This window comes from Oryza glaberrima, chromosome 1 (genome assembly GCF_000147395.1).
Source record: "Oryza glaberrima chromosome 1, OglaRS2, whole genome shotgun sequence".
In the NCBI taxonomy this organism is placed as follows: domain Eukaryota; kingdom Viridiplantae; phylum Streptophyta; class Magnoliopsida; order Poales; family Poaceae; genus Oryza; species Oryza glaberrima.
The window spans coordinates 32299503-32326038 of NC_068326.1; the positions used below are offsets into that span (position 1 = coordinate 32299503).

General features: G+C 45.2%; 4 protein-coding genes and 2 pseudogenes across 11 annotated transcripts; all 6 read left to right on the top strand.

The window, feature by feature from the left end:
* Window positions 1-1870: 1870 nt before the first annotated feature.
* Window positions 1871-5600, top strand: LOC127769029 (CBL-interacting protein kinase 11). Of its 3 annotated transcripts, none has more exons than XM_052294733.1 (3): window positions 1871-2255; window positions 2732-4570; window positions 5312-5600. In XM_052294733.1, exon 2 carries the CDS (start codon window positions 3046-3048, stop codon window positions 4552-4554), a length of 1509 nt encoding a protein of 502 aa, XP_052150693.1. In that variant the 5' UTR covers window positions 1871-2255; window positions 2732-3045; the 3' UTR covers window positions 4555-4570; window positions 5312-5600. The 3 variants fall into 3 exon arrangements, with proteins under 3 accessions (XP_052150693.1, XP_052150702.1, XP_052150686.1); XM_052294742.1 differs by lacking the exon at window positions 5312-5600 and adding an exon at window positions 5023-5303; XM_052294726.1 differs by lacking the exon at window positions 5312-5600 and having other exon boundaries at window positions 1872-2255; window positions 2732-4768.
* On the top strand, window positions 5472-7969 carry LOC127769045 (uncharacterized; annotated as a pseudogene).
* Window positions 7970-11119: 3150 nt separating this feature from the next.
* On the top strand, window positions 11120-13957 carry LOC127769056 (uncharacterized; annotated as a pseudogene).
* A 2085-nt stretch (window positions 13958-16042) lies between these two features.
* LOC127757326 (probable thiamine biosynthetic bifunctional enzyme, chloroplastic) lies at window positions 16043-20432 on the top strand. 6 transcript variants are annotated; one of them, XM_052282844.1, is made up of 6 exons: window positions 16043-16350; window positions 16586-16660; window positions 16999-17172; window positions 18657-18708; window positions 19275-19311; window positions 19396-20432. In XM_052282844.1, exons 3-6 carry the CDS (start codon window positions 17047-17049, stop codon window positions 19472-19474), a joined length of 294 nt encoding a protein of 97 aa, XP_052138804.1. In that variant the 5' UTR covers window positions 16043-16350; window positions 16586-16660; window positions 16999-17046; the 3' UTR covers window positions 19475-20432. The 6 variants fall into 6 exon arrangements, 2 of the variants coding, with proteins under 2 accessions (XP_052138804.1, XP_052138799.1); XR_008013417.1 differs by having other exon boundaries at window positions 16043-17172; window positions 18640-18708; XM_052282839.1 differs by having other exon boundaries at window positions 16043-17172.
* An 816-nt stretch (window positions 20433-21248) lies between these two features.
* Window positions 21249-24088, top strand: LOC127769551 (uncharacterized). Its single transcript, XM_052295150.1, has 2 exons — window positions 21249-21399; window positions 22558-24088. The coding sequence occupies exons 1-2, from the start codon at window positions 21364-21366 to the stop codon at window positions 23722-23724; spliced, it is 1203 nt and encodes a 400-aa protein (XP_052151110.1). The 5' UTR covers window positions 21249-21363; the 3' UTR covers window positions 23725-24088.
* A 1135-nt stretch (window positions 24089-25223) lies between these two features.
* Window positions 25224-26241, top strand: LOC127760110 (uncharacterized). The gene has a single exon (XM_052284322.1). The coding sequence runs from the start codon at window positions 25321-25323 to the stop codon at window positions 25993-25995; it is 675 nt and encodes a 224-aa protein (XP_052140282.1). The 5' UTR covers window positions 25224-25320; the 3' UTR covers window positions 25996-26241.
* Window positions 26242-26536: the final 295 nt, after the last annotated feature.

Sequence of the window (26536 nt, forward strand, 5' to 3'; positions counted from 1 at the left end):
AAAATGTGGGGTCCGCATATCCTTTTTTCTCTTCTCTTTCTCTTCTCTTCCTTAGCGAGCTGGAAGGCTGGGAGGCCGCCGCTGGCTTAGGGCAGAGCGGCGGCGGGTGGCACTTTGTTGCGATTCGCATCATTCCATGCAACGGCACGGCCTTAGCCTCCATCATCCCAACACCATGCATCAGCGCAGCCTTGGCCTTGGCGGTAGCGGGAGCCGCGCTGGTCGTCGTCGTTGGTGGTGGTTGCGGGGACGTCAGGGTGCGCGAAGACGCTGAGGAGGTAGACAACGGATGCGAGTTAGCTCACGACGGTGGAGAACTCATGGTCGCCGAGGGGCCGCTCCCTGTCGTTGCAGAGGAGCAGGCCGCAACATCGGCACGCCCTCGGCCTCGACGGCGGGTTCTTCATCGACCTCCTCTGTCCCATCCCAACGCAAGCCAAGGCGGCGCTGCTGTGGCTGCAGACGATGTCAACGCAGACCTCGACATCTTTGTGAGAGAGCTCGCGGAGGTCGGTAGAGCTGTTGTCACGGAGGATGGCGGTGGCAGCGATAGCTCCCCCGACGCCATCCCACGGTGGCAGCTCGCTCGCCACCCCTGACCGCTATGCGCCAGTCTCCAGCCTCGCCCAAGAAGAGGAGAGGAGAAGAAAGAAAAAAGAAGAGAAAAGAGATGCGGACCCCACATATTTCCTTCTCACTTACATATGGGGCCCATATATTCCACGTTAGCGAAACCGAAGAAGAATTGGATCGATACTGCTCGGGACTTTTTTTTTTTGCACGGTTTGTGATAGTTGAGGGCTGTAGATAACCCGACGCAAAGTTGAGGGACGGCTGTTGAACTTATTCCTGCGGATAAGGATTACTTTGATGGGCTAAATCCTATCGTGTGCGATACACGGATATGATGTCCTTGCATTTTCAGCCCATTTACTATCTAGAAGAGGTTGATGCCTTGATGGCCTTTCTCTCCCCATGGCCACGATCCGACGAACCCTGTTTTCCTACCACAAATAGGTCGGATGGCCACAGACGAATTGTGACGATGGTTCGTGGTAGCATACTATACGAGTACACACGACGCATCAAGGTAGTGGCTATAGAGAGGCACACGACAAAACGTCACAGCTATACAACAAGAGATGGCAACAAGCAACGCCAATAGATGGCAGAGCCGTTGCCTGCTTTTTTTTTTTCCTGGCCTTGGTGGGAGATGATACATTAGATACGACGAGGGAAAAAAAACCAACAAACAAGCCAATCAACGAAAGCGTAGGAGGCTAGGAGCCGTTCCGCCACTGAAAGAGCACGGATGACGCACTAACCGGCGGCGGGGCAGACGTGACGCTCGTATTAGCGACCCGGCACGCGGCGCCCTCTTGTCCGCCCAGCGCGACACCGCCCTCTGCCCTCTCGCGAGTCACGTGAAAGCGCCCGCGGGCCTCTCGCGGTCGTCCGTTGAGGTGGCGTGGAAGCCACGAACGGTGGAACGCGCGACAGCTCGCGCTCTTCTCCCCCCATCGTCGTCCGTTCCTCGTCAGCGTCGAGGGTCGCGCTTTCGTTTACTCACGCATTCCGACGAACCGGCCGTTAACGACCTCGGCCTCGACCCTTGTATTCCGGATGATTTACCTTGCTGCCATCGCTCTTTTTGCGACCTGATTGGAGTAATACCCGGACCCCAACGGCAAGAATTGATAGTTTGAACAGCATACAGCAACAGTCATTGGCCAAAACCTCATCTTTTTTGCTTCCTCGTACTCCGTTTCCGTTCTGGGAGAAGCCCAGCGAAAATCTCACAATTGGGCCATGGGCCAGGCAGCCAGCGATATTTACCTGTCCAAAGCCTACGCATCCGCAGCACAACCACCCCCAGAATCCCGTGGAATCAGTCGAGATTAGGGGCAAAAACGTGAGAAAAGCCACCCGTTTCCTCACCGCGACAGCTAGACGGCCGCGCACTACCTGCCTGCCTCCTAGTAGTGGGGGAGCGCGCGGCGCGCCGTCGTATAACCTCGCGCTGAGAGCGGAGCGGAATCGGAAGATCCCGAGGGGTCAAGCCACAAAAGTTCGGCGCCAACCGTGAGGAAGAAATCTGAGAGCGCCGGGCAGGCGGAGCAGCATAAACTAGAACGGAGGAAGCTCCCGCGGCGGAGAGGAAGCGGCGTCCATTTGCTGTCCGCGAGGTCGTGCCTGATCGGTTCAGATGGGTTCGTCTGCGGTTCGCTGCCCGTCTTCGTCCAGTTCCTGATCAGGTATGGTCCTTCTCCCCCCCGAAGAGATCTGCTTGTCGTCAGATTTCGATTCCACTGCGACTGGGTGGAATTTGTGCGATTTAGTGTTTCCTTTTGAGTGTAGGCAACTGATGATCTGTCAGAACGTAGTCTCTGTTAACATCAAGTAGGAATTCGCCACTACTTTTATTTTTCAGAATCCAAATGGGGGCATTTCGTCGCAATCCAATCGTTCAACGTGTACTTTGATCGCCGATATGTGCTTCCCGCATTTTTAGGTTGATTGACAGCATTAGGGCATCCGTCCGATAGTCTGTCTGGGTTGGTGCTGAAGTCATATAATGAAATTGGGGGTGACATACCTGTGATGTTTGCCGGTGGCTCTTATAACAGTACTAAATTACCGTGTAGCATTTGAGATTTTAACATCCATTTGGATTTGGATTACATTTCCTGTGTAGGTGTACTAAAATTCAGTTTGTTCTTTCTAATGACAGCTCTTAACAGGCAGAGGACTTGGGAATGCAGAAAGATGTGCTTGCACGACAGGAAGTTAATATTTCGTGCAAACAAGATCCCAGCTTGGATCAAGCCGATGTTGCTGGACCTTCATGTGAATGTGCTGCATAGTGATACCGTGCTGCTTTTCCGTGTTTTGAAGCATAGTAGATTGAAGGACTCCAAGTTTGTTGATCATCACATTGACGACGACGGATAACATCTGCTGCATTCATTACCTATACTTTGTAGATACTTCTATAGAAGTGGTGTGGTGGTGTTTGCTCATTTTGTTGTGTTCCAATAACTTGATATGATGGATGGGAGGTCAATCTTGATGGGCCGTTATGAGGTTGGGAAGCAATTAGGACAAGGAACATTTGCAAAGGTGTATTATGCACGAAATCTTACTACTGGCCAAGCTGTTGCCATAAAGATGATCAACAAGGATAAGGTCATGAAAGTTGGGCTAATGGAGCAAATAAAGAGGGAGATTTCAATTATGAGATTGGTGAAACATCCAAATGTTCTTCAGTTATTTGAGGTTATGGCTAGCAAGAGCAAGATTTATTTTGTTCTGGAGTATGCTAAAGGTGGTGAGCTTTTCAACAAAATTGCTAAGGAGGGAAAGCTCAGTGAGGATTCTGCGAGGAGATATTTCCACCAATTGATCAATGCAGTTGACTATTGCCATAGTCGAGGTGTTTATCATCGTGACTTAAAGCCTGAAAATCTGCTCCTGGATGAGAATGAAAACCTTAAAGTCTCAGATTTTGGTTTAAGTGCCCTGGCTGAGTCCAAGAGGCAAGATGGTCTCCTGCATACTACATGTGGAACTCCAGCTTATGTTGCTCCTGAAGTTCTTAGCAGGAAAGGCTATGATGGTGCAAAGGCAGATGTATGGTCTTGTGGAGTAATTTTGTTTGTGCTTGTGGCTGGTTACCTTCCTTTCCATGATCCAAATTTGATAGAGATGTACAGAAAGATTTGCAGAGCAGACTTCAGATGCCCTCGTTACTTTTCTGCTGAGCTGAAGGATCTTATACATAAAATCCTTGATTCAGATCCAAGTACTAGGATTTCTATCCCAAGGATAAAGAGAAGTACTTGGTACAGAAAACCAGTTGAAATAAATGCTAAAAACAGTGAGGCAGCCACAACAAACAGCATCTCTTCAGGTGTAGCTACAACCTCAGGTTCTGCAGAGTGCAGCATTTCTGAGGAAAATCAAGGGTCCTTAAGCCTCCCAAACCTGAATGCATTTGACATAATTTCTCTCTCAACAGGGTTTAATCTATCTGGGTTTTTTGAGGATACGCATGGTCACCAGGAAGAACGTTTTACCACTAGGCAGCCTGTGACAACAGTACTTGGAAAGCTGAAGGAATTGGCCAAACGCCTGAAACTAAAAGTTAAGAAGAAGGATAATGGAGTTTTGAGATTGGCAGCACCAAAGGAAGGAAAGAAGGGCTTTCTTGAACTTGATGCAGAGATTTTTGAGGTCACCCCTTCATTCCTCTTAGTTGAGTTGAAAAAGACCAACGGGGATACTATGGAGTATCGAAAGCTGGTCAAAGAAGATATAAGGCCAGCACTCAAGGATATTGTTTGGGTGTGGCAAGGTGATGAGCACCTGAACTCACAATCTATCCTGCAAGGAGAGCAGCAGCAGTCCCCATTGCCACCAGAGCTACCACAGGATCAGTTGCAACCATCATTGCCACAACAGGAGAAGCAGGACATGCCTGAACCACCGTTGTTGCCACAAGTACCACAAGAAGAAGTGCAAACATCTATCCCCGCAGAACAAACAAAGAATTAGTTTTAACAGCCAACTGGTAATTCAAATGTTCTTGTCATCCATGTTTGTATCCTTCTTTTACGTCTTTGCTGCTTGTTTCTAATTCCTCTGGAATTGCAAAGCTGTACCTGTTTGTACAGAAGTGCAATGCACTTCAATTTTGGAAACTACAAAGGAACACCTCCGAGTGTTACTCCTGAATTTTCGAAAGAGAAACAATCATTGATGAGAAGTATTGAACCGTAGAAGTTTTTGGTGATGGGGACGTCTTTGGATTTTTCGCTCTTCACTGTGAACAGTTTTGGAGTTTTGGTCTTTGGTTTTAATGAGCGTATTTTAGGTTTGTTGAAAATTTTGTTGACTGGTCCCTTTATTTCTTCCTTGGATAGCCGTCTACTCGCTTATGTCTGTCATGGACTGTTTTCAATAAGAAATCAATTCAACATTTTGCAAGTGAATCCACATAACTAGCTTTCTTTCTTATTCTAGGTGGCTGTTCTTTGCAAAGGAGAATCGACATTATATTATTTCTATACGTAGAAGTGATTATAAATCCGAGGAAGAAAACATACTAGTAGGTTTTACTGAAAATATCCATGCTTTTTGATTGTTTGAGAAAATCTCATGTGGTTTTTTAAGAGGTTCTGAACATCATACATTCGCAGTTTTTTTATGTAGCAGAAACCTTTATTACCTCATGAAGAAATCTCTACAATGGTCAGAATTTCAAATACATTTTCTATTTAGCATCTAGATTTCCATCACCTATGTGAAGCAGGTCAACGCCTCAACGGGGAATCACAATGACCATTGGTTGGTCCATTGGTTGATGATGAAACCTTTCAGGTTTCCTGTGAGCTTTCGGAGAAGACCCTGCTCAAGTCTCCCCACAACAGACTAGCATTGTAGTCAACGGGGATCCCAACTCTTAGAAAAGCTCCGGTAAGCCATTACACAAGATCATTTTAGTGCACCCATAGACTCACTCTCTCCTTGCTGTCATCGACGGGCGCAGAAGAACTGATTCGATCTATATTTGCAACATGAGCGGGGAAGTCGAATTAGGACAGCCGTTGCGGGTAATTACCTTGACCTCTCTTTTAAGTTCCATTCTTGTTGCTCCAGTAAGAAATGCCTAGGCTACGGACAATTTAGAGACTAGATTTCCTATAACAATGGATATTGCTAATCAGTATGTTGTGAGGTACAATTTCCATTACAGCATATCAATTTCACCATGTAAATGCCATGTTTTTTCTTTGACTTCCCCTGTTGTGCTTAATTTGGTGGGGAATAAGACTGAGCCGTTGTATGTAAGGATTATGAATCCCTAATTGTTGGCATCTCCTGTCGATTTCTTGCACTGTCCGCAGTTGCGCATCGTCTCAACTTGCTAGTCTAATGCCTTGCTGAAGTTGGTTGAAGACTTGAATGGATTGCCCTTTGTTGATGTGCTGACTTTCCATGCATTCCCGTACTGTTTGCAGCCCCCAGATTCTGTACCAAGTACAGGAAGAGACGAGGAAGAAGGGTCGTCGCACCATGGAAATGGCTCAGGCGCAGCCAGAGAGAACCCAGAGAACCCATTGCCGGACCTGACGCTGGCGAAATCCTAGTCAGACCGGATAAAAGCCTTTTACCAGACGGTCCTCTCGGCCATTGTCGTGTTCATCGTGGCGGCGCTGTCAGGATACAAGGACATGAAGCCGCTCTACTCGACCACAAATCACAAGAAAGTTCACCTCAGCAACCTCCTTGTCATCGAGGGGTTCTGCATGATTGCTACCTTCATATGCGCGGCTATTTTGATGATGTACGAGTTCTACACGTACCACCATGAGATCGCCCGCGAGGTCGTCGCAGGTGCAGGGACCTCACCGTCCTTATCGCGGTCGCCGGAGCGATGCTGGTTGCGACGGACACGATCCTCGTCGTCATCGCCAACAGGGACAACGCGGTGTTCGCCGTTCTTTTCGTGCCGGTGCTGCTATTAGTCGGCATGGCTGTGTACACCGGAGCATCGATGGAGGAGCAGCCGCCGAACTCGCCGCACGACGGCGGGTACGATGAGGCAACCAAAAGCACCTTTGATCTGGCCACCGTTAGTACAATGGCTGCATTGGGTTTGCAGGGGACCATCGTCTTCGGCTACCTGAAAACGCCCGAGAAGAAGAGCGAACATGATGACCCTCCACTGGACCTCGCCGTCTGCTACATCGCCTCGACGGTCTGCCTGACCGTCATGGCGGTTTGCGCCATCCGCTGGCTCTTCTCCCCGAAGAAAAGCGGAAGGCTCTGGTCGGAATCATCGGCAGCCTCAGGCACGTCCTGCTCGCCTCTCTGGCGCTGATGGCGGTGGTTGTCTCCGTCGAGTTCTTGGACGGCTTCGTCGTGCTCTCCGTCTGGCCGGAGGCCGTCGCGCTGGTTTTGTACTACGCGGCACAGCTCTGCTCGGGGCGGCAGCCCGGGGGAGGAGTCGGGAGCCGGCCATGGATCGAATTTGTCTTCCGGATTGTCGCCACCGCCGGGTTCACGCTCATGGCCGGGCTGTACGCGGCGTTCCTCGGGACCAACCACTACAGCGTGTACCTCAAGGCCGCCATGCTCGTGCTCCTGATGGCAGTTCTCTCGAGCCTCAGCCGTCTGGCGAACCCGGTTAACATGCCCGAGATCGACGGAGCTCTCCTTGAGTTCTGCGTCGCCGGCGTGGCGCTCGCCTTCCCCGCCGTGTCGCTTCTGGTTGCTTGTCCCTTGGTGCTTAAGGTCTTCGTTGACCTATATATTCATCATAGTTCTCTTTGAACCAAGGAGGTGGGTGGAACCATAGGTACTCCCTCCAGCCCATAATATAAAGGATTTTGAGTTTTTGTTTGAACTGTTTGACCGCTCGTCTTATTCAAAATTTTTTGGAATTATTATTTATTTTTTGTGACTTACTTTATTATCCAGAGTACTTTAAGCACAAATTTTCAGGTTTTATATTTGCACAAATTTTTTGAATAAGATAAGTGGTCAAAGAGTGCAATAAAAAACTCAAAATCCTTATATTATGGGACGGAGGGAGTAGGTTGCTAGGTTTGGTGAGGCCGTGAGATTTCCCATCTGCTTGCTGTTCGGACATAGAGCAAGGATAACATTAGCAAGTCATACTCCCTCCGTCTCAAAATATAACAACTTTTAGCTCTCCGGATTTGTCCCAAAATATAACAACTTTTCTAGCAATATTCTCTTCCCAATCAATCACAATCCTTCACCATTCACTTTTTCCACCTATCTTCACTACTCATTCAATCACAACCCTCCATCATTCACTTCTATCTACTTTTTTAATAACCGTGTCTAACTCTAAAATTTCTTATATTCTGGGACGAGGAAGTAGTAAGTTATTAGCAACTAAAAATGTAGAGCGTTGGTTCTCATGTAATAACAATCTACATTTGCTCCGTGATACATACATTTTAAATCTATTAACTTATTAAAGTAACAGAAAAAGGAGCATCCATGTTCGCTCTCACGGCCTAGAAATTATCATATTAATAGAAGAAATAGAAAAACAGAGTCCATGTAGAAATACAATTTTTAAATAGTTGAAATTCGGAATTAAAAAATAAGGAATATTGAAAGAGGAGACTAGAGTCCACATAGAAATACAATTTATAAATAACTGAAATTCAAAATTAAAAAATAAAGAATATTAGAAGAAGGGTATAGAGTCCATATAGAAATACAATTAAGAAATAATAGAAATTTATAATTAAAAATAAGAAATACTTATAGAAATACAATTAAGAAATAATATAAATTCGGAATTAAAAATAAGGAATATTAGAAATAGAGTATAGAGTCCATATAGGAATTTAAAACTATCTAAAATTCGAAATAAACATAATATAATTAAAAGCAGAGAATCCATATAAGAATACCATTTAGACGTAACTGTAATTCGAAATTAAAAATTAAAGAATATTGAAAGATGAGTTTAGAGTCCACATAGAAATACAATTAGAAATAATAAAAATTCAGAATTAAAAATAAATAATATAGGAAGAGGAGCCTAGAGTCTATATAGTAATACAATTTACAAACAATGAAATTTCCGAATTAAAAGTAAGGAATATTAGAAGACGAGTCTAGAATCCATATAGGAATACAATTTAGAAATAACTAAAATTTGATATTTAAAAATAATTAATAACTATCACATACATACAATACGGTATGAATATTACACAATGGTAGTTTGGTAAAGTTAGTAAAAAATTTAAAATTATGTCATCATTTTAATATATTTTAATAATAAATTGAGAAAACATATATGCTATTATATAATAGAAAATATAATCATGCCAGCCACGTAATCTATGTGGGCCACCATGCTAGTTCATGCATAGTAAGAAAAAGAGGGTTGGCTGACCTCAGGGTGTCCGTGTCGCTCCCACCCTAGGGCGACACTTACACGGGGCGACATGGACGGCGACCAAAGATCCGCCGCCGCCCATCCTTCCTCCTCCTTCGGCCTTGCAGCCGCCCGAAAGCCCACCGGCAAAGCCGACTGGCTCCAAGGACTACGACGACGGGGCTTCGTATTTCTCCTGAGGGTGCCATTCTGGCAGGTGGTTCTGAGGCGACCCAAGAGGAGGAGGTGGTGCCGTCGCCCAGATCCATGCTCTCCTCGGCCGAATCCAGTGAGGAGCAGTGACACGATTTGGAGCAGCGGCGGAGGTGGCCGCTCATGCTGCTGGATTCGGCGACAATAGTCTGCGTGGGTCGACGCGATGGTGGAGGGTGCTGGCGGCGGGGAAGAGGGAGCGAAGTGGAGGCAACTCCTTTGGCCGGGTCAGGAGAGGAGCCATGGCAGGGAAGAGGGTGTGGAGGCGACAAGCTCGGATATTGGCATGAAGGGGCACGACTGGCGGTGGGAGGTTAGCGAGGTGCATGGAAAACGTGACACAAAGGCTCATGGCTGGCAAGCGCGACGTGGAAGCGACGAGGTCGGCGTGGAGGAGGCGATGAGGTCGGCATGGAGGCTGGAGTGGTGTGGAGCGTGCTATGGTGGGAGCACCGCAAGGCTGGGACAGTGTGGCGGCGAGGCTTCCACGGTGGGAGGACGAAGGCGACGGCGGTGCGACTAGGCGGCCCGTTGAAGAGACACGGGTAGCTTGGTTGAGGCGGTGACGATGGTAGCACCATGAGGTAGGCGTTGAATGCTGTTACGAGCTCCTTTCCAGGCGTCAGTCTTGTTGTGGCGATGGCTAGCCACATTGAACGGGCTAGTGGGAGGAGAGGGGATCCATTTTTCTCTCTCACCCTCTCCCTCTATAACCCACCCACAAGGATGGATCTGGAGCACGCCGGAGGTTGATATGCTACTTTGATGGCCAACCGGCGGCGAGGCATCGGCGCGGTGGCAAGTTGAAAGGGATTAGCTGGTGGTGACTGTTGAATTTGACAGATACTTAATCAGTCGTTAGATTTGTTTTGGACGACTGATATGTACAATCCCCCCCCCCCCCCCGCGGGGGGTCCCGCACGGCACACCGCCCGCTTCTCTGGTTCTCCGAGTCTTTTACCCCTATGCCGTTAAAAAAGTTGTTGTTTACCTGTGTGCCACAAAAAAGTTTGGAGTCACCTATATGCCATGAGCCCAACTTTCGTTGACCCGTGTGCCATTTTGGATGGATGGAGACATAACAGAGGTGTTAGGGGCTATGTAAAGACAGTTTTGTCCTTGTGTACAATAACCCATCGGAGCCACCACTTTTTCTCACCAGGGAAATCGCCGGCGGCGAGCCCCTCGTCCTCCTCCTCCGGTGACCCGCAGCCTCCCGCGATGCGATCCGTGGCGAGGCTGCTCGCCGCGCTCCGTCGTGCCCCGCCGCGCCCGATCCTCCTCCTCCTCCTCCCCGGCCGTCTCTTCTGCGGTTGCGGCGGCGGAGACCAGGCAATCCCGGCGCTGCCTTCCACGCCGCGACGCCCCAGCAACACATCGCTGCCATGCCATCGCCGCACAAACTGGGGGCGCATCGTGGCACCCCCGGAGCAAACACCGCCGCCGCCATTTTAGCCGCCGCCGTTGCATAGCCGTCGTCGCCCGCCGCTTTGCCGCCGTCTCCCATTGCTTCCACCGCCGCTGCACGACGCCGTGCCACCGCCCGCCGTCGTCTCTCTCTCTCTCTCTCTTCCTCCCGGCCGCCTCCCTCTTTTGCCTCCCCGGCCGCCGCCGTTCCATTCCCGGCGTCGACCTCCGGCCGCCGTCACCGACAAGCACCAGCCGCCGGGGCTCCTCCCTCTCCTCTGCTCACGCCCTCTCTCCTTCTCCCTGTGCGCAAGAAGAAAGAAGAGATGAAGAGAAGGAGGATTAAAGGAGGAATAGAGCTGAAAATCCTTGAGGGGCAAATTAGTCATTTTCATACATGAGTCCCATATGTCAAAGCTATGGAAATGTTAAGTTCTAATAGAAGGTGGACGGAATGGCACACGAAAGTTTTTCTCATGACATACAGGTGACTTCAAATTTTTTTGTGACACAGGCAAGTAGTAACTTTCTTTAGTTGCATAGGGGTAAAAGACTCTTGGTTCTCCTTCTCCTCGCGCCGCCTCTACTCACTCTGGCTCACCGCCCCCCTGGATCTGGTTCTCAGAAGGCAGACGAGAGAGCAGACGAGAGGGGGGAGAGTTGCGGAGCAGAGGAAAGGGGTCGCCAATCACGACCCTATCTTCGATCCGTACGGCGACGGTCATAGTCACCGCGACCCCCGCGAATTGCTCCGTCGCGGCGTCATCCCGTGAACCAGGTGACACTGAGGTGAACTTCCCTTCTCTCTCTTCCTCCCCCATTGTCCCTCTCCCTCCCCTCCTGTCTGCCAACAACAGAATCATTGGGGTTCTGATACAGGGCATTATCCCGATATCAAGGTGCATACCTAGGAAGGATCATGATCTAAGTGGGTTTGTTTTACGCGTACTTGATCAGTTCATATGATCGATTGTTATTACTAGTAGTTCATGACTTCACGAGATCAGATATTCTCGACATATCAACTAATTTTATAAACGGCACACATATTACTGTATTGTTAGGGGGACTGCTTTATACATACAGATTATTCATTACTTTACTGGTCTGGTCTGGTCTGGTCCGGTATATCATGGTGCTACTGTTTCTGAGCGGGGTCTGGTCTGGAAATGTGCTAGTACCCGGGACTGATAAATTATGTCCTAGAACATTACCAGTTGCTGCAACTGCATGAATAACTGCCAATTTGTAGTGCTCGTATATTGGCAAACAATGAACAGAACGCCGTTAAACTCGCCAGACAAGAGCACAATACAATTTGAATCCATCCAAAAGTCGGTCTCACCCAAACTCCTGGGCATCTCTTGTTAGTTGTTTCTTCCATTCTGTTTAGCCAAGCTTACTTAGTTTCTTTCAATTGTGCAGATACATGCTGGTGGGGTTGTGTTGATTGGGTGGATTGCAGTAAACATATCACCTTAGTATGTCAGAAAAGCAGGAGTCCATGGCAAAGCTTCTGCCTGACGATGTGCTTACAATCGTCCTCCGTTGTCTTGCGCCACATGACCTTGCCATGTCTCGCTGTGTCTGCAAACTCTGGTGCACCATCATCGACACTCATCGCATGCTGCGTGTGGACCTCCTCCCACACTCAGTAGGCGGCATATTCATCAACTTTCATGATCTAGGTTTGTCAGAATTCTTCGCCCGCCCCTCGACAGGCCCCACAATATCTGGCAACATCAACTATTTGCCTCTCACATCCATAGTTAGGGGCCACTGCAATGGGCTCCTCTTGCTTTACAGCCATATCAGTCGTCCCGGCATGAAGCAGTTTTATGTGGTTAACCCGGCTACAAGACAGTGGGTGCAATTGCCTCCACCTCCAAGGCCTGATATTGGGATCATGCACTTAGACAATTTGTACCTTGCCTTTGACCCCACCTTGTCGTCACACTTTGAGGTATTTCAAATCCCCTATGTTGATGTCTTCCGCCATCGCTCTGAGTTGAATCCTGCAATAGAGGGAATAGAATGGCCACCGTCAACATGCGTTCTGCATGTTTTCTCAACAAGGACGAGGCAATGGGAGGAGAGATCATTTGTTCGAGAAGGGGAGGCTGCAGGATCTTTGGCTATCATACGACGAGATTTTCCAAATTTTCTGCACAATGCTGTCTAATGGCGGGGAGTACTTTATGTACGCTGTCAAACCAACTTTGTAATGAGGTAGTCTCACTGATAAGTATTATAATTTATTTCTTTATTAACAAATAGTATCACTCAATTTTATCATGTTTTAATATTTCTAAGTTTTCCAATATTTGCAGAATATCTTTGTCAGATGGCAAGTATCGAATAATTAAACCACCAGTAGAGATTGAACGGTACGAGGAGTCAAATATTTATATGGGACTATCACAGAAGAGGGTGTACTGTACATTCTTTGATGATCCAGACATAATTTATATTCTTGATGAATCGTACGGAAAAATGGAGTGGGTGCAGAAGAACGCTATTAGCTGTCTGGTCATACATGCATTTCAGCAAACTGATGGGCCCTGGACCTTACAAGATATTAACTATCATGAATATCCTGATGCGTACGGACATGACAACAGTGAGGCAATAGAAGAACAAAACTTTGATTGGGACTCTGACAATGATAATTTTATCAACACTACAGACGAAAGAAATTTGCGCTACGGTAGAATTACTTTTCTAGGATTTCACCCTTACAAGGAAGTTGTTTTCTCAAGTCACTCATTGAGCTGAGGACTGGCATACCACTTAAATACCATGAAGTTTAGAGGCTTTGGCAAGATTCAAGACTTGGGCAATCTTGGCCCAAAATATTATGGAGGATGTATGGGTATCCAGCCATTCATTGAAGAGTCTTTTCTGTACACACCTTGGATGGGAGAGTTCCCAAAGGACATTAATTAAGATCTCATCTTGAAGATTACTACACAATGAATATGGCATATTGCCTTACTGTCATTCAGGACAAGTATCTCAAGCCATGAGGTATCTTTTGATAGCTTGTATCGCTGAGCTTCTCGAGTTCTTGTAATTTATCTGCTGTCGGAATATTATGAAAGTTAAGAGTCCATTAATCGTCACTGGACCTACATCAACACTCAGTAAGGAGTCATTAGATGGTACTAATTACAGAGCACGGTGCATGGTGTTACGATTTGCGAGAGCTTCTGCTGTGTGCAATGCTATATGCTTTCTGTAATGCAATGCCAGATGTTCCAAACCAGTTATGTTTATTTTATGTGTGTTACTCCCCTGTCCTAAAGGAGATTACCTCTACATTAATGTTAAGTACTGCAAATCTAGATGGACTGGTAATATTTCTCTCTCTCTCTCTATATATGTGTGTGTGTGTGTGTGATAGGCCATATACTGTGGAGCGGCATGCTTGTGGCAGATGAATAGCTAATAGAGTAACCATACTTAATCCCCTCCAATCAAAGGCGATTGAGGGGAATACTAGTTCAATTTCTCCCCCGATTCGAGGTGATTATTTTGCCAAACAACCCCTTGAAAATGGCTTGAGAGCGAAGGGCCTTGTGACAATTGAGGATTTTGTATAACTAAAGTCGTCCACATTTTACGAACAGACAATGTTTGACTTTTTGAGAGCAAAATGATCCTTTTATCCCTTCGTCAGTTTAACTGGAAATGATTCGCCGCGTGTCCGTGTTCTCGGCTCTCCCCAAGGAAAGGCTGTCACTGCAGAACAGAGTGTATAATAGCCGGCCCCATACGGGGCATTTTTGGACGATTGCTTCACATTGACTCAAGTAAGGGTGTGTTTGAGAAGGAGGGGATTAAGGAGATTGAGAAGATATGTAAAACGAGGTGAGCCATTAGCACATGATTAATTGAGTATTAATTATTTTAAACTTCAAAAATGGATTAATATAATTTTTTAAAGCAACTTTTCTATAGAATTTTTTTTTGCAAAAAACACACCGTTTGGTAGTTCGGGAAGCGTGCGTGTGGAACACAGAACTATCTTTATCTCTTTCTCCTGCGCTCGAACGCAGCCCAAATGTGGTTTGTTAATATAGAAACGAAGATTACTTACTTATCTAAGCAGCGTAGGCTGATTATAAGCTGTATGGCTTATTAGGAAAAATAATAATTTGTGAGTAACTTATATATATATATATATATATATATATATATATATATATATATATATATATATATATATATATATATATATATATATGTTCTTAATGATTAATGGTAATGCTGAAAACACTTAGATTAAAAATACATCAACGTGAAGTTCTAAATTTAAATTCGATGAAAATATATCAAAATTAAGTTTTAAAAATTTAAATTTAGTGCTGATTGCGGACCTTGTCGATTGTTTGGAGTTTCAACTTTCACGGAAACACAACGAAGAGGGAAGCCATCAGGCAATTGAAATTTTGTACTCCATTTCAGGTTAAAAATGTTTTGACTTGGATCAAACTCAAACTGTTTTAAATTTGACTAAGTTTATAGACAAATATAGTAATATTTATCATACTAAATTAATTTCATCAAATCAATAATTGAATATATTTTCATAATAAATTTGTATTGGGTTGAAAATATTACTATTTTTTTTTACAAACTTGGTCAAACTTAAAGCAGTTTGACTTTAACCAAAGTCAAAACGTCTTATAACCTGAAACGGAGGTAGTAGTACTTAAGATGTACGAATAGGTACCAATTTTTTTATTGCAAATTTGGTATATCCTATTATTGAGGTAATAAATTTTATATAAAAAAATACTCTAAAAATACTCCCTCAGTCCCGTAATGTAAGGGATTTTAAGTTTTTGCTTGCATTGTTTAACCACTCATCTTATTCAAAAAATTTTAGAATTATTATTTATTTTTTTACTTACTTTATTATCCAAAGTATTTTAAGTACAATTTTTCGTTTTTTTATATTTGCACAATTTTTTTTAATCAGACGAGTGGTCAAACAGTATAAGCAAAAACTCAAAATCCCTTATATTATGGGACGGAGGGGACGGCAGGAGTATGATACAATACACTGTAGAATCACTCATAAGGTAAAGGGCCTTTGTCATTTGCTAATTGCTTGCAGATGTTCCAAAAACTACTACTACTAACATAGAAGCAAACTTAAATTGCGGCTGCTTGTTTTATCCTTTGGTGAAAATTAGCTCCGTTTGAATAACTGAAGGCGTATACTGATTTACTTAAACGCCGTGGGAATGCTTGGAATTTACAGCGCCACGTCATGCGATTTTTTCAGAAAAACCCTCCTGCTTTCGTAAAATAATGCCCACGTCCGAGTTTGTGTTCACCGTACGATCGCCGTGAGGCTCGATCCGACCATCCGTGTGGCTCAGCTGGCGGATGTTTCACTGCCCTCGGATCGGTGATTTGGGAATGAACGGCTTAGATCTCATGCTTTCACCCTCCCCCACAAAACCCTAGCGCTGCCTAGCCGCCCCCAACCTCGCGCTCCACCCCCACGCCCGATGGCTGGTGCCGCCGCCTCGCCCTCTCGCTGCAAGACGATGGTGGCGCCGTCTCCTTTCACTCGCCCTCTCTCCGCGGGATGGCGGAAGCGCCATCTCATTCCCCGGCCGCGCCCTCTCGCCGCAGGCACTGTCTCCGTTCCCTTCCCCTGACAGTTTGGGTGTCGCCGAATCTCACTGGGATTAGTTCGCCACCGTAGGGAGTTGCCGGGACTGGTTTGTCACCTCTGCGACCTGGCGACCTGACGATCTGCTACCACCCATTCTACTCCTCCCCAGGTCAACTTTACACTCCCTTTGCCTAATCCTCTTAATCAATATATATGATCGATCCAGCCTGCTTGCTTGCGCTGATTCCATATTTGTTGTTCTACTCCTCTGCTGAAGCCATCAGCAGACACAATTTGGTACACTACTACTTAAATCCCTATTATATGCATATATACATATCTGTTCTAGCCCTTGATCTCTATTCTTGACTTGCTGCTCATTATGAGTTTCACATGATTGGTAGGAAGGAAAGAAAAAAAGGGAGTGCAGGCTAGAATGCTAGATTATTCAGTACTAAAGTTTAAACATCACCGTCCAGGTACAGATCAAATCCTCTCCTTCTGTCCTGTATATATTGTATTGGAATTTAATATATGTTTTCAGGTTGCTGACATCATTCTGTTGATTGCTATTATGTCTACAAAAGTTTAAGGATTACTGCAGCTGCCTATATGATATGATTAAGATCTTTTGCACTGTAATAGTTGACAGATTTTCTTGGTCATCTGTATATGTTTTTTTTACACTATATGAATGTCGTGCTAAATCAAAATAGCTTTATATAGGAGCAGCAAAATTTTACTATGAAAATATTATTATAGAAAATGGATTTGAAATGTATATTATTATGGATTCTCAACCATCTTCTCCTAACAGCATTTGTGCCCCTCACCAATAGCCTGCTACGATGGCCCACTAGATGCCATGGCCGCATGTGTTGTTCATGCTGGTGGCAGCGATGGCGGCATCCAGGCCCACATCAAGGCCTGCGCCGCGCTGGGAGCAATCTGCTCCTCCGTTGTCACCGCATATAACACCATAGTCGTTCAGGTATGCTGTTGAATTTCTTCCTTTTCAGTTTGCTCTCTTCGGCTGATCGGCTCCTATGCGGGCTTCTGAGATAAGGAGGAGAAGAAATGATTAGGCTGATGCCAGTAAAATTTCTCTCTTTAACAAAAGCCTTCTATGTGCTTGGTAAAATTTTTAGTGGCAAATCTAAGTTTATTCTCAAATACATTTGTTCCTGCAACTTTTTTAATTATAATGTCATATAACTTTTATGCCAGCTAACTTCTGTGTAAAAAACTTTTCACTAATAATGATAAAATATTGAAGATGACAGTGCACCATCTATGTCAACTACCAGAAATGTACAGGTTAAAGATGTGTACATGATCTTCATAATGAAATCCTGATGTACATCGGTACATATATATGCCAATTGTTTCTGGAATCTTAACAAATTGGTCTACAAGAATATATACTTAAAAAAACCTTTTTTTATTATTATCAATTACGCTCATTCAGGATTGTAGATAAATGTATATGATATAGTACTACATGGCAGATGTGATTTTTTTTCCCAAGATATATACTTCAAAATATAAAAAGTTAGTTGGAGAGTTCAAGTTTTGATGTTCTTTGCTTAGTTGTCCTTTTCCTGTAAATGTTAATGAGTGAATTCTGAAGTAATGTCAGTATTCCTTCATTGTACAATACTGGTAATAATATTTTGTGGGCATGTCAATGAGTTTTCTTGCTGCCACCTTTCTATGCTTCTGTTTTTAGGTATGGATGTTTTCTTATTGTCTTCTTTTGATGATATATGTGGTCTTCATATTTCTTATCAGATAATTTAGGTTTAGTTCCATGATAGCATATCATGTTTATGCTATCAGAAGGTTTTGCCTCAATTTCCTTCCTCTCCAACAAATCATATTTTATTTGTTAATTCGTCGTGCGCTAATTCAGTACACATAATGGTAACATACGCATTTGCATTGATGGTATTCTTTGTCGACAATCTTATATTGGCTATTGTGATGCATACATCATCAGAAATTCACTGTAAGCCTGACAATCTTGGCATATTACCCTTATATTTGGATCATGCAGTTAATTTTCTATGAGACAAACCTCAGGGTCTTTAGGGCTCAGTATAGACAGATAATTGTGCCGATATTAAGGTAATGATATGATTTCATGGTGCAGGTCTTTTAGCCTCCTATCTGGAGGAAGCTCCATTATTCTACGAATCATATTGTAACCAATACATTGGGTCAATATTGGGTCTATAAGTCAAGGCAGTAATCACAGGTTATGTTGTACATCTAGCGAACAAATATTTATTTGGTTCGATTGAAGATTTCAGTATTTGTGAACTTTACTAGACCGCAATTACTACATTTTTAAAATCAGTGCAGGCCCTATGTATGTTAGCTAACATTTTTCTTGTGCTATAGTCATTTCTATATCTGCTACTATTGTTTAATATTTAATGGAACATTGATTTCATAGGTTAGCGTTGTTTGCAGGGTGTTTCAGTGACACTGAAACCATGGTTGCCTGAGAGGATTAAAGCCATAGGTACTTCTGAGTTGTAACCTGCATAGTTCCATTCTCGGTTGATCTGTGTAGTCCATACCGATTAACAATACATATGTGCTATTCCAAAGAATCCAACCCTTAGTATCTCTAGCTATACGTACTGTGTTATTCTCTTTTCTGCTTTGATCATAAAGTATTATTTCAATTTATTTGTGTGTGACGAAGTGACATGCACTTCAAACAATTTTACATGAGACATGTCATATGTTCCAATAGGGCACACTGGGGTGTAATTTTTTCTTGACAAGCATTATTCCTACTTTCATTTTTTTTTTCAGCGCTGCATTGTTTTGGAATTTTCTAATAACCCATCCTTCCAATTGAATTTTTTCTTTGCAAATATACTTATAGAGTTTTCATTATAAGCTGACTTCAAAATATGATTTTATAACTTTTTTTAATTCATGAAATGTTATGTTTGCCCCTTCTCCAAAGCTACAGAGATATTTCAACACAGTTTCTTATATGAGTATTTGTACTACCTACTATATACTCATTGTGTAGCAATATATGGATGACATCCAAACATGCCCTGTATTCTGTAGGGGATACCTCAAAATTCTGTGCCATTATGCAAAGGAGGTACCAATCGTCTACTAATCTGTTGTAAGTGATGTACTATTGTTTTTATTGAGCTAAAGCACTAAATTTTTCTTTGTGCTGCAGTGCTATAGATGAGAAAAGATTCAATTTGTTCATGACGAAGGTATCTATGAGAAAATGCTGCAATTCTCATATCACCTAATGATTGTTGTTTTTTCTAACCTATACTCCACATTATGTAAGATCCATTGTCCTCTGTCATTGCTACTTTTTTGTAAGTGTACATGATTGTACAAACAATTATGTGAGCAAACAGATTGTATTCACATTTAAATCTTGGTGATAGTCACAATGTGTACATGCATATGTGGGTATGCTTCTGACATAAAGTTCTTTTAGACAATGTTTATATATAATTCTTAAAAGTTACAACTGTAGATACTGTGGCTTTTCATTTGGGTGTGTTGGGAACCAATCTCCTGTCTACGAAAAACGGAGTGGTCCATTAGCACGTGATTAATTAAGTATTTATTATTATTTTTTGAAAAATAGATCAATATGATTTTTAAATCAACTTTCGTATAGAAATTTTTTTGCAAAAAAATATACCGTTTAGTAGTTTGAAAAGCGGGCATGTGGAAAACGATTGAGTTGAGTTGAGAAAGTTGGGAAAAGAAGTCACCTGTGTTGTTTTGATCTTAATAACACAGCTTGAAACATTCATACCCATGCACGCAGCGTAACGCGTGATTCTTGCTAGTACTACTCTAAAAAGACTAAAAATGAATCTGCACCATCCTCCTATTGCAGGGCGGAGCTAGAACGAGATGAGGGGTGCCACCTATTTAATTGAGTAAATTACACGAGCGGTCCTTAAACTTGTAACGAACTTTTACTTAGGTCCACGAACTTGCAAAACACGTATCAAGACCCTTAAACTTAGTTTAATGTATCATCACGGTCCAAACCCTGGTTTAACCATGGTCTTACCTATGTGGTATGCCACATGGACGATAACATGGCTAAATTTTCTTTTTTCCTTTCTTGCTTCCCATCTTTTCTCTCCTTCCTCACCTCGCGTGGAGAAAAATGCAGCAGAAGAGAGGAAGGAGGCAAAGTGGAGAAAAAAAAGAGATAAGAAGGGAGAAAAAAAAGAAGGAAGAAGGGAGAAAAAAATAAAAAAAATTTCATGTCATCGTCTACGGAGCATGCCACATAGGCAAAACCACGGTCAAACAAAGCTTTGGACCGGGATGATGCATTAAACCAAGTTTAAGGATCTTGATGCGCGTTTTGCAAGTTCGTGGATCTAAGTGAAACTTCGTTACAAGTTTAAGGACTACTGGTGTAATTTACTCTATTTAATTTACTCTGCTTTATATCAAGTTTAAGCTAATACAGGTGTTTAAATTTGTATTGAGGGGGTGCACATCAGTGGTGGATTTAGGCCATTTCAGTGGGGTCGGCTAACCCCACAACTTTTTAAAAAATGTCCTATAAATCTCAATTTTTATGTATAAATCCAAAAAAATTTAGAGAAATGACCCCACTTAAATACAAACCACTAGTAATTGACCCCACATGTTTAAATTCCTGGCTCCGCCACTAGTGCACATACGATAAAATTAGGTTAGGCATAGCTACAAATTTTTCTTGACCGGGTTCCTGGCCACCCCCCTCAATACTCCTGCCTCTGTCCCCATGGCATGTTACACCTAAACACACTATTAATATCATATCTACCTTCGACATTTTTCACTCTCGCACTCTCCATGATGCATTTTTTTATCCGTATTTTTCAATTTTATAACGGTGTAATGATAATATTGATTCCTAGTAGTTTATATTACTGATCAAGCTTTAACGTATAGACTATGAAAAAAGAAAAGTTAACACACGACAACGACCCAATGAGAACTTTTAAAACGAAATTGCCAAGAAGATTAGTGGCAATTGTTTTTCTATGTTGACTAGAGTCCAGAGAGAGTTTAGTCGTCCCCTGCATTTCCCCATCTCTTCCTCTGAGCAACTCTATCGAGTTTCGACTACCATCTCAGCTTCGGTCTCGTATTCTCGTGGATCATCGGAAAGATGATCTCTACGGAAGAGGACTCTGATTCTTTTCAGGTAAAGAGAAGAGATCTCTTTTATCTTGCTTCGTGCTTGTTTTGTTTGTAGTTTTGTACCAATCTTTTCGTCCAATTTCATGGATCTAGACCAAAATTTTCGTGTTCCTAATTAGTTTCTTTTCATGATTGTTTTATGATGCAAATCTAACTGTCATGTCAATTGTTTTATCGTTAGTAAATTTCTTATTGTTCGCGTCCGTGCTTTTGAAGCTAACAGGATGATTTTTTTTTCGAACGCAGCTAACAGCATGATTTGGCTAGTCCTTTAAAACATGTGTATAAAAATCATATGTACATATATTTTGAACAAAGTCACCTCTTGTTAAGAGAGATTCTAATGATATAAATTATTTTAAGTTATTTGCTTATTAGACTCTGCCGAGATGCTGAAGTAACTTGCATAAAGCCGATAAGTAGAGAAAGGAGTACAGAAAAAAAAAAATAAAGATCTAAACTCTGTTAGCATGGATCATGGACAACTCTGACAAAATTAGTTAGCCAGTAGTACAGCTTTCTTTTCTTAGGAAAACAACTTTCTTTTCAGAGAGTTTCATGTCTTGTTACCAATTTCTGTTTGATTCCATCTCTGACATATATTCAGTGTGTTGGGACTTCGAGACCACAGCAAAATACTACTTGGGCAGCTTTCTAATAGTACTAGATTTAGCTAATAAGAGACCATTTGTGGATCTAATCGCCTTCTGAAGGCGATTAGCTAGTTTTACTCGGGAGATAAAACATGGAAATAACTGAGAAACATAAAGCCTCCGCCGGCCATCCCCGTTAACCATTTCCGCTCTTTCTTCTTAATCTGCCTGTGGGCAGGCACGATGTGGTGTTCAGACATCTTCAACCCTGTCTTCAACGACTTCTTCGTCGGTGTATCGATGATGCTTTCTTATGGGTTTAGCATTTAAAGTGCTAAGATAGAATTGTCCTCATAGCCTGGAAAAATGTTCTATTGTTCTCTCCCGGCCCCTAAACTCTGCTAATCTGTTATGGCAAAGCTGTTGGTTTATGCCTGAACTCTGATAGCCTGTAACCCGTTACTCACTTTTCAATGGAAATTTCAGGTGGAGAAACTCTTACCCTCGAGTGATTTACTCCCAAAAAAAAATGGAAATAACTAGTGATAATTTTTTTTTACCCTTCCCAGGATGACAGCGAGGAACTGCAAATGCAGGTGACAAAGAAGACGTTGAAGCGTGTCATATCACTAGCCGAAACCTTCATCGCCATAGCAACCGGCATCCTCGCGGCAGCTTTCTCGGCAGGCAAAGATGTCCACCTGCACCGCCACGTCCTGGCCGCCGGCGGCTGCTTCCTCGTCGTGACATACCTGTCCGCTCTCCTGCTCATCTACATGAAGCTGTTCTTGTCAGATCACAGGCGGCTGCGCCGATGGCACGTCCGGTCCCTGCAGCTCCTGTGCGTGACCAGCGGCGCGTCGCTCGTCGCCACGAACTCCCTGCTCCTCGTCCTCATCGGCGAAGGCAATGGCTTGCTGTCGCTCAACCTGCTGCCCGTGCAGGGCATCGTCGGCGTGCTCGCGTACCACGCGACGCCGACGGAGGGGAGCGCGCGCGACGAGGCGTTCGAGGCGCAGGTCAAGAGCGCCCGCAAGGTGGCGCTGTTCGCGGCGGCCACGGCCTTCGCCGTGCAGACCACGCTCGTGTTTGGCGCGTTCAGCAACGCCGCCCTGCAGGTGATGGGCGGACGCCGGCTGGACCTCTCGGTGTCGTTCCTGGCGTCGGCGCTCAGCGTGTTCTTGGTCGTGGCGACGTGCATGCCGCTCGGGTTCAGGAACCAGGGCGCCAGGGACAAGGTGCTGTCCATCGTGAGGTACCTCAAGAAAGGCGTCATGGCCGTGCTCGCGGTCACCGCGGTGACTCTCGGCCAGGAGTTCCTCGGTGGCGCCGCGGCGCTCGCGCTCTTCCCGGAGATCACCGTCGCCGCCATGTACTACGCCGTGAGCATGCCCGCCGACGAGGCGGCCGCGGCCGCTGACCGCAAGATGGAGGTGCTTCCGACCGTCGTCGTGGCGACGTTCGGCTTCGGGATGCTCGGGGCGGCGTACGCGGCGCTGTTCGGCACGCCGGAGTACGACCTGTACACCAAGGCCCTGGCGTTCACCCTGCTCACCGCCGTCGTGTCCAGCCTGGGCCGCGTGGCGGGGCCGCTCTGCAACGCCCAGCGTGACAAGAGCTCGGCGGCGTGGGTGACATTCCTCAGCAGCATCCTCCCCATCGTGGAGATGCTGGTCGCCGTCCCGCTCGCCGCCAAGGTAATGGTTGATTTTCTCGCCGTTCCTGGTAATGGCTGATTTTCTCGCCGTGCACTCACTAGCACTTGATGTCTTGATCACTTGTACAAATTCTTCGAACACGATACGTGCATACTCTGACACGCACCATGTTGTTGTTGTACTTTACTGACTTTGTACAATGTCATGTACTTATAGTAGTGGACCTCTCTTGGACACCCTGAAGAGCACATATTTTTTGTGTGATTTTGTCTGAAATAGTACTGCTAGGAGTAGTATTTGCCGCAGCAGCATTGCGGAGTTGCCAACGCCTCGGAGGTATTCATGGGCTTATTAGATTGATGGGCTGTTTTGTACAGACAATCACGGCCCCGGTTGGCTGTCAGCCTATAACTCCATCAGATTGTGTGGTTTTGGTTTAGAAGAGCAATTTTACAGTTCTTAAGGAGGTACCATGAGGTACTATTTTTTTATTGTAAATTTGGTATCTCTTGATACCTAGGTACTGTGAGGTACCATGAGTGACCAATTTTTACACTAAATTTTTAGTATCTCATGGTACCTCCTTAGAATTACTCTCAGAAGGACTCATTTTGATCGGTTGCAAACACTTAGTCTCGCAGTTTAAAAAAAAAACCACGTAGTCTCGTGAAATAAGCCTAGAATTGATCGAGTCGAGTACAGTTCATTCAGAGGGGAAAAATAAAAGGAAGATTACGATCGTCGATTGGGACCGAAATTCCGAACGGAATTGCAATTGCTGAGGTTTGTTGACAGGCGACTGAACTCAATTCTTGTCCGGTGTTTCCGGCTTTCCCCACTTCCTTGAGGCACAACTCAGCCCGCCGTCAATTCCGAGAACTTATCAAATCCATGATGAACAATTGCGACGTTCGCTTTCGAGCGGGCAGGTCCATGGAGTGTAACAATGAGAGAATAAAAATCGACAGTGTAAGGCAGGAAGGCGACGCGTTACTGTGCACGATGCGGACCTCGAAACGCTCTAGTACACAGCACACGCAACGGGCCGGAGTTGTAGTGAAGCTCTTTTTTTTTTTTTCCTTAACGAACATAGCGAAGCTTGAGTATCAGAACAAGGCATTTTATACGCATGGGGATCACATGATGATGTTAAACTACTTGACCGACACAGCGTTCATCCATGAAATTATCGCCCAAAACGCAATGCCTCGTCCAGCCAGTAGTACATCGGCTCTGGGTTTCTTCATTATAGTTCAGTTGGATCGTCGGTTTCATCTAGACAAGTATCCGAAGTAATAATCTGTCGCATCGGTCAATGACTATCTGCTACTGGCTGATGCAGGGAGCAGAGCATACTCTGCTCTCGCAACGTACCGATTGACGTACATGGCACTCACAGCAATGCAGCATCGTGCAGTGGTCGATCGACATGGTGAATTGGCGATCGGGTTGGCTCGGCTCGGCCGTGAAGCAAGCAAGCGTACGTGAGCACGACAAGTGACAGCCAACCACCGAACACGATCCGCTATATAAGACGCTGCATAGTGCGCACACCTTCCAGCTCGTACATGTACGCACCGCGACACTGCGAGTCCTGCAAGAAGCCAAGCCAAGCACACGAGCGCAGCAGCAGCAGCAGCAGCTAAGCTAGCTAGCTTGGAGAGATCATCGGAGATGCCTCCCAACGCGGCGGAGGTGGCGCGGCCGAAGAGCCCGCTCCGGGGCATCCTGCCGCAGAGCCCACTCCGGATCAAGCAGGACGGCAAGTTCTACGAGCGGCTCCTCGCCAAGGAGAGGTCGGCGGCGAGCCGCTCCTTCCGCCACTACTGGGCCGCCGAGCCCGGCTCGGTGCCGTTCGTCTGGGAGTCGCAGCCTGGCACGCCCAAGGTCGACGTGTCCCGGATGGTCGCCGGCGCAGTCCCGGCCATCACCCCGCCGCCGTCGTACCTGCTCCGGCACGGCGGCAAGGCTGGCGCGGCGGCGCCGGCGGCGCCACGCCGTCGTCCGCAGGGGAAGGGCAAGGCGAAGACAGGCGGCAAGACGCGGTACAGGTTCAAGCGGATCAAGATCGGCTTCCTCGCCGGCATCTTCCGGAGGATCGCCCTCGGCCACGTGTGGCGGCGGTCGGCGGCGTCGGTCCAGGTCTCGTCGTTGTCAAGCCGGTGGCTCTTCTCCTCGGCGGCCACGGCGCCGGAGAAGGCCGAACACCTCGACCACGACACGCCCGCGCCACCGCCACCGCCAAGGCCGAACACCGAGCTGTCCACCCGGGCGCGCGCGCGTCCGAGCCTTTGGATGCTGCGATTTCGCGGATTCCGAAGCTGGAGCCGCGACGACGGTTGGGCGTAGGTCGCTCTCGACTTCTCGAGTGTATACGTGCGTCATCATTGGGGATTAGAACGTGACAAATGAAATGTTTATGGTTGCGAGAGATGTTAACGGTTGTTTGTATGCATGCTGTTGTTGCCTAGCGTTTCATGGAAATCATCATTAATTACGCGTTGATTATGTTTACGGATGAAACCCGACGTGTTCGGAACAGTTGATCATCTTTTGTCACTAGTTTAACAGGGTGATTAAAAGGATCATACACAATAATCTGATTAGTACGCTTGGTATTTTCTGTGATAAATTAATTTTATTTTCCCATATGGTCTCAGATATGTTTGGAGATGTAGCAAAGGAAATGTTCGATGTGTTCGCTTCGGTTTATCGGAGATGTGATCAGTACGGTACGGTTAAAGATTCTTAATTAGCTACAGGCCCTAGATTGAAAGACCAAGAACGGCTATAGAGGGGGGTGAATATAGCAATTCAAAATTCGCCCTTGAAAATACCCATCAAAACGATTTTCTCAAAATTCTTACTAGAATCGCAACTATTAGAAAAG

Coding starts and splice junctions, on each gene's coding strand:
- LOC127760110 (XM_052284322.1), top strand. CDS start 25,321: ATGCCTCCCAACGCGGCGGAGGTGGCGCGGCCGAAGAGCCCGCTCCGG.
- LOC127757326 (XM_052282839.1), top strand. CDS start 17,047: ATGGCCGCATGTGTTGTTCATGCTGGTGGCAGCGATGGCGGCATCCAG. Junction 18,709..19,274: donor TGAGAGGATTAAAGCCATAG/GTACTTCTGAGT, acceptor TGTATTCTGTAG/GGGATACCTCAAAATTCTGT. Junction 19,312..19,395: donor TGTGCCATTATGCAAAGGAG/GTACCAATCGTC, acceptor TTTGTGCTGCAG/TGCTATAGATGAGAAAAGAT.
- LOC127769029 (XM_052294733.1), top strand. CDS start 3,046: ATGATGGATGGGAGGTCAATCTTGATGGGCCGTTATGAGGTTGGGAAG.
- LOC127769551 (XM_052295150.1), top strand. CDS start 21,364: ATGATCTCTACGGAAGAGGACTCTGATTCTTTTCAG. Junction 21,400..22,557: donor AGGACTCTGATTCTTTTCAG/GTAAAGAGAAGA, acceptor TACCCTTCCCAG/GATGACAGCGAGGAACTGCA.